This window comes from Eubalaena glacialis, chromosome 3, assembly GCF_028564815.1.
Source record: "Eubalaena glacialis isolate mEubGla1 chromosome 3, mEubGla1.1.hap2.+ XY, whole genome shotgun sequence".
In the NCBI taxonomy this organism is placed as follows: domain Eukaryota; kingdom Metazoa; phylum Chordata; class Mammalia; order Artiodactyla; family Balaenidae; genus Eubalaena; species Eubalaena glacialis.
Genome location: NC_083718.1, coordinates 160,289,980 through 160,299,657, shown reverse-complemented (window position 1 = coordinate 160,299,657; position 9,678 = coordinate 160,289,980). Strand labels below are relative to the sequence as shown.

The 9,678-nt window shown below is 61.5% G+C and overlaps 1 protein-coding gene across 1 annotated transcript; it reads right to left on the bottom strand.

Annotated features, from left to right (window-relative positions):
- Positions 1-335: 335 nt before the first annotated feature.
- CLDN19 (claudin 19) lies at positions 336-5,538 on the bottom strand. Its single transcript, XM_061184377.1, has 5 exons — positions 4,760-5,538; positions 3,335-3,499; positions 3,141-3,225; positions 1,198-1,350; positions 336-470 (listed from the first exon to the last, which is right to left on the bottom strand). Exons 1-5 carry the CDS (start codon positions 4,980-4,982, stop codon positions 422-424), a joined length of 675 nt encoding a protein of 224 aa, XP_061040360.1. The 5' UTR covers positions 4,983-5,538; the 3' UTR covers positions 336-421.
- Positions 5,539-9,678: the final 4,140 nt, after the last annotated feature.

The window sequence follows — 9,678 nt, the reverse complement described above, 5'->3', positions numbered from 1 at the left end:
CAGCTCTTTCCAGTCAGGAGAGACAGAGGGCAGAGGCCAGAGAGAGACTCAGGGTCCCGGGAGGATGTCTGGGATGGAAGAGGCCTGAGCATGAGGGCAGGGGCTGATCTGGGTTAATTTTCCCTTGACTGGGGGTCTCCAATCAAGGAGGTCCTGGTGCCAACCCAAGAACAGGTAGGGAGGTTCGTGATCAGCTTGGGTGTGCTGTGTAACCCACACTGGGTCTGTCTCCCTCTCTTTGTGCCCAAGGACCCCAGGGACCAGCTCTGACCTCTCTGCGCCAGGCCCCACCCTCATCATACCAGGGACAGATCAAATGACACCACACTCAGGGCTGGATGTTCACTTTTCTTTCCAAAAGACACCAAGCACCGGGTCTAGGTGTGGCAGGGGGACAGAGCCAGGCTGGGGAACCTGGACACTACACACCCAGGGGGCCCTTGGTGGAAGCAGACAATTTAACAACTGGTCTGAAAGTCAAAAGAGAGGAGAGCTGGTTAGCGGGGAGAGCAGCAGGCAGTGGGGGGTGGCAGGGGCTATGGGGTTCAGGCGCGGACCCGGGGACTGGCCAGTGTGGCTCACAGCAGCCCTGCCGGGGCCCACTTCCGGGGCAGGGGTGACATGGCCTGGCTTAGCCATCTGTGTGGGTGTCCGTGCAGCGCTAGGCATACTGCGAGACCTGAATTCAGAGGCAGCAGGGCCAGGCCTCCTGGTCTCTCTGAACCTGTTTCCTCGTGTGTAAATCGGGGACATTTGTCCCCCGGCACTGCCTCCTTCGTGGGGTTGCTGTGAGGAGCCCATGGGCCGGGGGAGGCGATGGGGTCTGGTCACCCCAGGGCACTGGGCACCCAGCTTCTCTCTACTGTTGTGTCCTCGAGGCCCAGCACAGAGAAGACACTCACATAGCCTGTCAGTGAGTAAATAAGTGGTCGTGAAAGGGACTGCAGCTGGCTGGGGTGTGGACAGGTCCGTGCCCGTACTTGCACCTGCACTGGCCGTGCGTGTGCGCCTGAGGGCTGGGGCCTGCCTCCCACCTCTCTCGAGTGTCTGGGTTTGAGTCTCAGAGCGCAGAGTGGGTGCCTGCGTTGGGGACAAGTTGCTCAGAGCCTAACCGAGCTGGGGGGACACCCTGCGCCCTCCTGGCCCCGCCCGGGGTGCTGCAGGGGCCGGCGGATGCTACGCGGGGCTCAGACATACTCTCGGGCAGCCGCCGAGGGGCCGGGCCGGTAGGACTGCGGGCTGCTGTTGGATCTCTCGGGCTCCTGGCACGTGCAGCAGAGGAAGGAGCCGCCCAGCATGGCCAGGCCGGCGGCGGCCCAGCCCAGAAACAGGGCTGGACCAAACTCGTACCTGCAAGGGGTGGAGGACGCCATCAGGTGTGCCTGCGCCCCCGCCCCGCCCTGTCCTCCCCCGGGGGCCCCCGGCCTCCGCCCTGGCAGAGCAGAGGGCGGGCTGGACGTGGGGAGCTGAGGCTGGGGCCTCACAAGCCTCCTCGGGCTGGCCTGGTAAGTTGGGATGAGCGCTCATCCTTCCTCCCGCCCCTGCCGCAGCACATCAACACCACCCGGGGCGACCCAGCTCAGGCTGGGCTGCTCCGCGCAACCTCGAGCCCCTTTCCTCCTCCGGGCAGATGAGGGGGCGCGGGGGGGCCCGCCAGGCCCGTCGGGGAGAGAAGGAGAGGGGCAGTCCTGCCACCTCTCTCGGTCACGGTCTGGCCCACGGAACTCGCCGCTGGGCTCCCGCCGCCCTCTGCAGAAGGCCAGACTCCTCCGCCGGCTCCACCTGGCATTCCGGCCTCTCCACCCACAATCCCAGCGGGCCAGCCCGGCGCCCCCTCTGCAGCGCCCGGGTCTCCCCACCTCTGTGCCTTTGCACGAGGCGCCCCCTGCCGGAGCGTCTCGCCTCCTGTGCTCCGCCTCCAGGGCCCAGTTCAGATGCCACCTTCTCCGAAGGCTTCCCCTGACCCCCCTCCGCTCGCCGCCTGGCGCTGACTCTCACTGGGTGGCTGATCAGTTCCTCGTTTGTCTGGCTCCCTGGGGAGCAACCTGAGGGCAGACAGCACCGGATCCATCCATGTCCCCAGGGCCCAGCACAGGGCCTGCAACTCAGGCAGCCTTGCGGAGTGTTGAAGGGACAGGAGCAAGCGCCAGCGTGGCATCTCTGAGCAGAGCTACCTCTTGCTTGGCAGATTTTCATGGCTAGAGCTGCCAGCCCCAGGGAATGAACCTCACTCCTTAAGTCTTCATTTCCTCCTTCATTTCCTCTCCACTCTGCTGCCTCCTCCAGGGAGCCCTCCTGACTGCAACAACCCAGGCATCTCTTTTCTCATTCTCCCTCCACCCCAGGGCCCAAGGCCTGTTGGGATGTTTGGGGTTGAGACTATCCCATTCTCTGCTCCCCGCAGAGCTGAGAGGTAAGGGAGGGGCCAGGCCCTTCACAGAGCCCCCTATTCGGCCCCCATACCCTGGCCTTACAAGTCCTGGCCACTCTAGCTCCTAAATATCTCTGGGCCTACTCTCCACTGCTAGCCCCCGACCCCAAGCCCTCTGCTCCAGACCTTTGCATCAGCACCTTACTGGCCTTGCTCCCTCCCCACCATTCTGCACACCACAGCCAGAGGGACTGTCCTGCCTTCCACACCAGGACACGGAAAAAAAACCTTCCTATGGCTGCAAGGCCCTCTGCCATCTGCCCTTAGGACTTTTCCAGCCTCATCTCTCCGGCCCAAAGTCACTGTGCCTCCTACAGAAATAAGAGCCCAGGCACTGTGCTAAGTCCCTTACCTGCACCATCTCACAGAACCCTCACAACCACACTGAGCTCCGTCCTCGGTCCCAGCTGCCTTTTACAGGGGAGGAAACCAGGCACAGAAAGGTTAAGGAACTTGCCAGTCACACAGCCAGCCCGTGCAGAGCTGGGATTTAAAGCCAGAGCCAGGGCATTTAGCTCCTGGGGTGGCGTTCAGGGCCCAGCCACAGCTGCTCCCCACTCCAGAGAGCTTCTCAGTGACAGCACCTGGGGCTCATCCGTCCCCTGTTTCCCCCTCCAAGTGCCCTGCTGGACAAAGGCCAGTGGTCCCAGAGGGGGTGGAGTGGGAGGCCCAGCCTGTTCCCTGGCCCAAGCCATGCCCTGGGGCTCACCTGGCGTTGACGGGTGTGCTGGGGTTGAAGAACTCCTGGGTCACCAGTGTGGCATACCACGAGACGGCCGTCAACGTGCAGAGGCCTAAGGACAGGGCGGGGGGGGTCTCAGCTCTGCTCTGGCCTCCAGAGGGCCCCCCGGGATGGGGCTACCTGCCACGGTCAAGAGGCTGGAGGAGGAGCCGGGCACTCACCCGCCAGGAGGAAGAGGGCACCCCCAGCGATGGCCACTCGGCCCTTGGCGATGGGGTTGCTATCTCCGACCCGGGTGCACTTCATACCGACGACACTGAGGACCATGGCCACGAAGCCCAGGAGCACGGCCACCACCATCAGGGCTCGCGCTGACTGGATGTGACCTGGATGGGGCGGGAGGGACTGAGCGGAGGGTGGGGGGGGTTGGGGGGGTGGGAGAAGTGGGCGGGTGGGAGGAGCCCAAGATGGGAGGGGCTGGAGCTAGAGCAGGACGCTTCTCCTGGGCTACTACCTGCGGCAGGTGTGAGGGGATCCTGGGGGCTCAGGTGACTACAGGGTGTGAGGGCAGAGTGTGGAGGCTGAGCCTCACCGTTTAACCCCACCGTTCCCTCTCCCTCGCAGGTTCTTCCAGGTAGTGTGTGGTGACAGGGTGGTATGAGTTCTCCCATCAGCTGCTTTCTGGCCAGGCGCCTCCCTTAGGGGCCCACCCCTCCCAGGCAGCGGGGGGCAGCTTCTCCTCAGGCCTTTCAGATTCAGCAGAAGGAGGAGCTAGGGTGTCTGAGGCCCAGCTCAGCCCAGGTTGGCCCTTGGACAGGGATGCCTCCCCCATTGTCCATTCCGACTCTAGTTACCTTCCCCTGTGCCCTTTGAATCACCCATGGTAGCTGTATGCCTGCTGCCGGGGTCAGTCCCGGGCCTGGGGGACAGCTCAGGGGATCTGGGTCCCTGAGGGAGGCTAGATGACCTGCCTGGCCCGGAGTGGCGGGGGCCATGTGACAGCAGCCCAGCTCAGGCCCGTGTGGCCCCGGGGCGGAGGGCGGGCGGGTCGGCCCCCAGCCAGGGGTAGAGCTGCAGTGGTGCCTGTTTACAAGCCAGCTTGTCAGGCTCAATCCCTACACCCCAGGGGGAGGAGAGCCACCCGTGTGCCCAAGCGCCTGGGTGTGGACGTGCATGTACACGTGTGTGGCTGTGTGTCTGTGCGTGTGGGTAGGTGCACCTGAGTGCCGGCATACTTGTCTACATGGCAGGACTGGCAGGTTGGTGTGTGTGCACAGTGTGTCTGCAGAGTATGGAGAGAAATGGAGGGAAGGGTCTTGACTTAGAGCCTCTGAGTGCCAGGCACTCATCTCCTGTGACCCTCCCAGAGTCCTGTGAAAGTCCTAGTCCCCTTTCCAGATGAGGACAGAGAGGGTCAGTGACTCCTTCAAGGTTACAGTGGCAGAGCTGGCATGTGGACCCATGGCTGCTGGAACCTAGAGCCCCTGCCCCCAGCAGGGCAGCAGGCTGGCCTGGATCTTCATGAGTGCACGGGGGGGCAGGGGCTGGAGAGGGCAGCCCAGTGCAGACCCAGACCGTGGGAAAGCTTGCTCCGGACCTCTCGGCCCCATATCCCACCTCCCCATCCCAGCGGGCATGAGGCCTACCTTCCAGGGCAAGCAGCGAGTCATAGAGCTTGCACTGCACCTGACCGGTGCTCTGGGAGGCGCAGGACATCCAGAGCCCTTCGTAGAGGCCCACGGCGGTGATGATGGCGTCGCCTGCGTAGGAGGACTGCTTCCACTGTGGGAGCGCTGTGCTGGCGATGATACCCACCCAGCCACCCAGGGCCAGGAAGTAGCCCAGGAGCTGAAGGCCTGAGTTGGCCATGGCCCAGGGGAGGGGATGGGGGTTCCAGGGCTCAGGGCTGGGCCAGGGTCCCTGGGGGGGCCGAGGTCATGGCCAGGTGACAGGAGCAGCTGGGTTGGGGGTGGGGTGCAGCAGGTGGTCAGAGGCTGAGAAGGAGAGGTGACAGCCCTGCAGTGGCAGCAGCAAAGGCAGTGGCTGCAAGCTCTAGAATGCTGGGGGAGGCCCGAGCTGGAAAGGCCAAGGGCCCGCCCACAGCTGCCACCTAAGCCAAGGCAAGGTCCCCAGCAAAGCTCCTGCCCAGCCCCTGGGGGGTGGGGCATGGGGCGTGGCCAAGGTGGTGCCCCTCCCCACGGATAGAGAAGGGAGGGGCTGGGAGGAGTGACCCCCGGCTGGCCCTCAGGGTCTTTCCCCTAGGGAAACCCCTTTAGGAGCCTGTTACGAGTGCCCTAAAATTCTCCTAATTCCTATCCCAAACACCAGCCCTGAGATGTTGGACTTTGCCCTTGCACTGCTGATGTGACCCTTGGGGTTTTCTGTCCTCTGACCACAGGACAGAAAGAAAATGGAATTCCAATTTGCAGGAGGTAAGACTAGGGTTAGACACTGGGGAGAACTTTTTGGAGCGGGTTCTGAGGTCAGCTATGGAGAGACTGGGTTGGGGAGGGGTGTTGGGGAGTGGGGTTCCTTGGTACCTGGGGCCCATGTGTATCAAAAACAGCGGAGGGCAGACTCAGCGTGGGATCTGTTTGAGATCTGAGGCGGGCAGAAGAGGGACCCCCATGAAGGCTGGGACAGGGCTGGCCAGCAGCCAGCAAGGAGCCTGGCAGGGAGGTGGGAGACAGCACCAAGCTTCAGGGATCAGCCTGAAGGAAGGCAGACTGTTCAGCCCCTTTAATCCCCTTGCTGGCTGGCTTAGCAGCTCCTGCTGGGGCCTGAGGCACAGGCCCCTGAGCCCCCCGCTCCAGAACAGCCTGGTGGGGACCAGTGGCCTCTGCACATTCCCGGGGTTCAGGCTGCCCCCTCCTAGCGCCCCACCTCCCCTCCTCTCTCCCGTCCCAGCTCAGCCCCCTGGAGCAGGGGAATGTTTAACTCTCCTCGACCTCATTAGCAATCCCCTCACGTTCAGTTCGGCTCGCCAGGCGTGGGTACAGGGGAATGTCACAACCCCGCTCCCGCCAGCCCCCCGGCGCCCCCTCCAACCCCAGCAGCCCACGCGCCCTTTGCCGGACTGCACTGGGGGAAGGCAGGGTCCCGCCACAGACCCTGGCCTCCTTGCACCCCCGACCCAGACCCCCTCCGCAGGCACAGCCCCGCCCGCTCCCTCCCTCGCATTCTTCACGTGGCTATGCAAACGAGAGGGTGCCCGGGGCTGCAGACAATGCTGCCCTGTGCGCCCGCCCGCGCGTGGGCCTTGGTAAGGCTCGCGGCCCCGCGGCGGCCAGCTGGAGGAGGGGCCTGCCCTCGAGGGGGCGGTGGGCTCTGCTGGGCGGGCCTGCGGTTCCCGACTCTGCTCCCCTTCCCTCCCCAGCCCCCCTCGCCCCGGCCCTCCGTGCTGGGGAGGCCCGAGCCATGTGGATCTGTGCACACGCAGACCTGCTTCCTGGGGCGGCCTGCGCGTCCCCCAAAGCTAGCGGGGCCTGGATCCGTGGTACAGAAGCCAGTCCCGAATTCCGATTCCTCTACCACGGACGGTGAGACACTGTGCGATGGGGACGAGCAGAGGACACAGCCGGAGCCCAGAGTGGAGACTCCGGGGCCGCAGGGAGCTCCATTTCTACGCGTTTAACCGTCTAATCCTCAAGGCAGCCCCCTCACGATGGGCGTCCCTTCACGGATAAGGAGCCGAGGCTGAGAGAGGTGACCTACCCCAAGCTAGGAAGCCAGGGGCTGGGGGGCTTTCCTATCAGATCTGTCCACCTCACACCCCGCCCTTTCTCAGGAGCACTGGGAGGGGCGAGGCTGAGCTGGCTGTGGAGCCTCGTCCTCACCTCTGAAGGGGGCGTCGGCTTCACGGAGTCACCGAGGGAGCTGCCCAATGTCTGGGAGAGTGTGAGGTGCGCGCAGGGGGCGGCCGCCCAGCACAGTGATTCCCGAAGGCCGGGTGTCCCTCTCCCAGCCTTCCGCAGGGCTCTCTCTGTAAGGATACACGGGTCATTCTGGTCCTGAGGAGCACCTGAGTCAGGTCTCTGAGCCTCGGGATCTTCAAGGCCACACAGAAACAGAGTGCCAGAGCCACACAGCCCTGGAGACCGGGGACTGCAAGCCCCTCCCTTGACAACTGACAAGCTGAGAGCCAAAGAGGGGAAGCTAGCCTCTTAGGGTCACACTGCTGCCCCCAGGGCCTGCTCACTCCTCCACCCTGGGCACCCCCAGGGCCCTCCCCCACACCGAGGACCCGGAGCCACTTTATGGTGGCTCACATGAGGCTCACATCTCCCTCGGAAGTGCTTCTTTTTTTAAAAAAAATTTTTTATTGGAGTGTAGTTGATTTACAATGTTGTGTTAGTTTCAGGTGTACAGCAAAGTGAATCTGTTATACAGAAGCTCTTCTGTTTATCCCTTCTGTTATTTGAGGTCTTGAGTCTGTTCTATCAAAACATCCCCTCCTGCCCTGATGGCCTTCCCTCACCAGTGTTCCAAAGCCCTTTGGAATTCAGATCCCGCTCCTGGAGTAGAGTTCCCTAACCCTGTGTAGCTTCTCCATCAGGGCTCCGACCACTCCAGTGCCCCCCTGCAGTCCAGTGACTCCCAGGCATGCGGGGAGAGCAGGAAGGCTCAGGACCCACCCCAGCCTCCATTAAGAGCTAACTAGAAACCGCCCTGGGGTGTCACGCTTCACTGTTTAAAAGGTGCTTTCACTTACATTACGAGAAGCTTGGGGTTCTAGCTTTACCTCTGCCACTGAAAAGCTGTGTGATGCTAGGCAAGTCCCTTAGCTTCTCTGGCCCTGGTTCCCAAACTGAAAAATAGGGATAAAAGCATTCATCTGTCTGGGTCATGAGGGAGTTCACAAGAATCCAGATGGGCGAGAAGTGCTTTTGGAAAACATAATATGGCTGAAGAAATGTGGCTAATGAAAGCTCCGTTCCAAAAAGACTGCCTCCTGGGCCGTCTCCCCCTTGTGCCCGCACCCTGGGTGCAGGCGACTGCTGGTGGCTGACGACCCGCTGCCCCTTCCTGCCTGGCAGTGCCTGGCGGGGCGGGTGCTTTGTAGATAGATCTCTGCTGACCACTGACTGATGGGTGTGAGGATGAACTGTTTCTGCATCCCTCCCAGAGAAACCCTGGAGCCCCCTTCCTGGTCCTTTCCCACTGCCAGTCAGGAGGGTCCGACTCAGTTGGTTCTCGTCCAGCACATTCTCTGCAGCCACGACCTGAAACGTTGGAGGCTCAGGAGGTGGTGCTGGTCAAACTCTCCCCAACTCTGAGTCTGACGTTCCCACGGAATCCCAGGCTCGGAATGGAGAGGACTTGTCCAGGTGGCACAGCTAGAAAGCAGTGCAGCCAGCAGTATGGCCACCCCAGTGTCCTGCCTGCCCCGGCAGGGTCAGGTGCTCTGATCTGGGATCTGTAATGCTCTTTGCATATTTCCTTTCACAGCACTTGGTGCGTTGTTCGTTTGCCTCCTTCCTGAGGACTGAAAGCATCTACCAGCCCTACCACTGGCCCCATTTTTGTGTCCCACGCCTAACCCAGGGTGAGGGCATCTCTGCAGCACACGTGGCTGTCTGGTAGTGCCCTCTTCTCTTCCCCAAACAACCCTGAGCACTGGCTCTCTTTGACACCCCTGCTGAGAGCTCTGCCAGCTGCCTGGGGTGCCAGAGATGGACGTCTTCCACGTCCACATCTCCCCCGAGTTTGCTGAGTTGCCTCCCGTCCCGTCTAATGCTCCCATGGCTGCTCTCCCTTCACCCCAAGCAGACTTCCCCAGGGCTGACCTGCTCATGCCTGTGTTTTACAAACGGGCCAAGCAATCACAGCCTCTCAGCCCGGACCCCGCCATCACCTCCTGCTGCTGGGAGGACTCACCCACCATAATTATATTCACTTATCCCAGTTCTGTTGCCCTTGAAAACATTTGGCCTTTCATGAGCTAAACTGAGATAGTCTGCTGTCTCTCTGGGCTTAGCATACTTTGAAACTGTGAAGGTCACCTGCCTTGATGTGGAAACTTCTGGAAGACCAGAATCAGGCCGATGGAGTTTTCTGTAATGTTGAGTATCTCCTGTGTGCTAAGCATTGTGCCAGGCTCTCTGTGAGTATTCCCTCATTGATACTCTCAGCCATCCTGGGAGGAAAGGACTGTAATCTCATGTTACTGGTGAGGAAACACACTCAGAGGTCACACAACTGCAAGTGGTGGAAGTGAGAGTCTTGCCCAGCTCAGCACGTGGGTGAAGCTCGTGCTCTTTCCATTAACGTGGTCCTCTCTTCATACGGCGAGTGGGTCATCCAAACAGGACACGGGATCACCAATGACTAAAGGAATAGTGACTGTCCCTATGGGATCATTCCCATGAGCATACTGTCTCCCAGCTTAAAAAACAACCGTTCCTTCACTTCACATCTCCCTCCAGCTCATCCTGCCCCCGACGGAGAGCCAAACTCCTGAGAAGAGTTGTCTATACCCACCAGCACCACTCATTCTCCTCCCCTTCTCACTTGAACTCACTCCAGTCTTTCGTCGACCGGAACATCTCTTGCCAAAGTTCTCCCT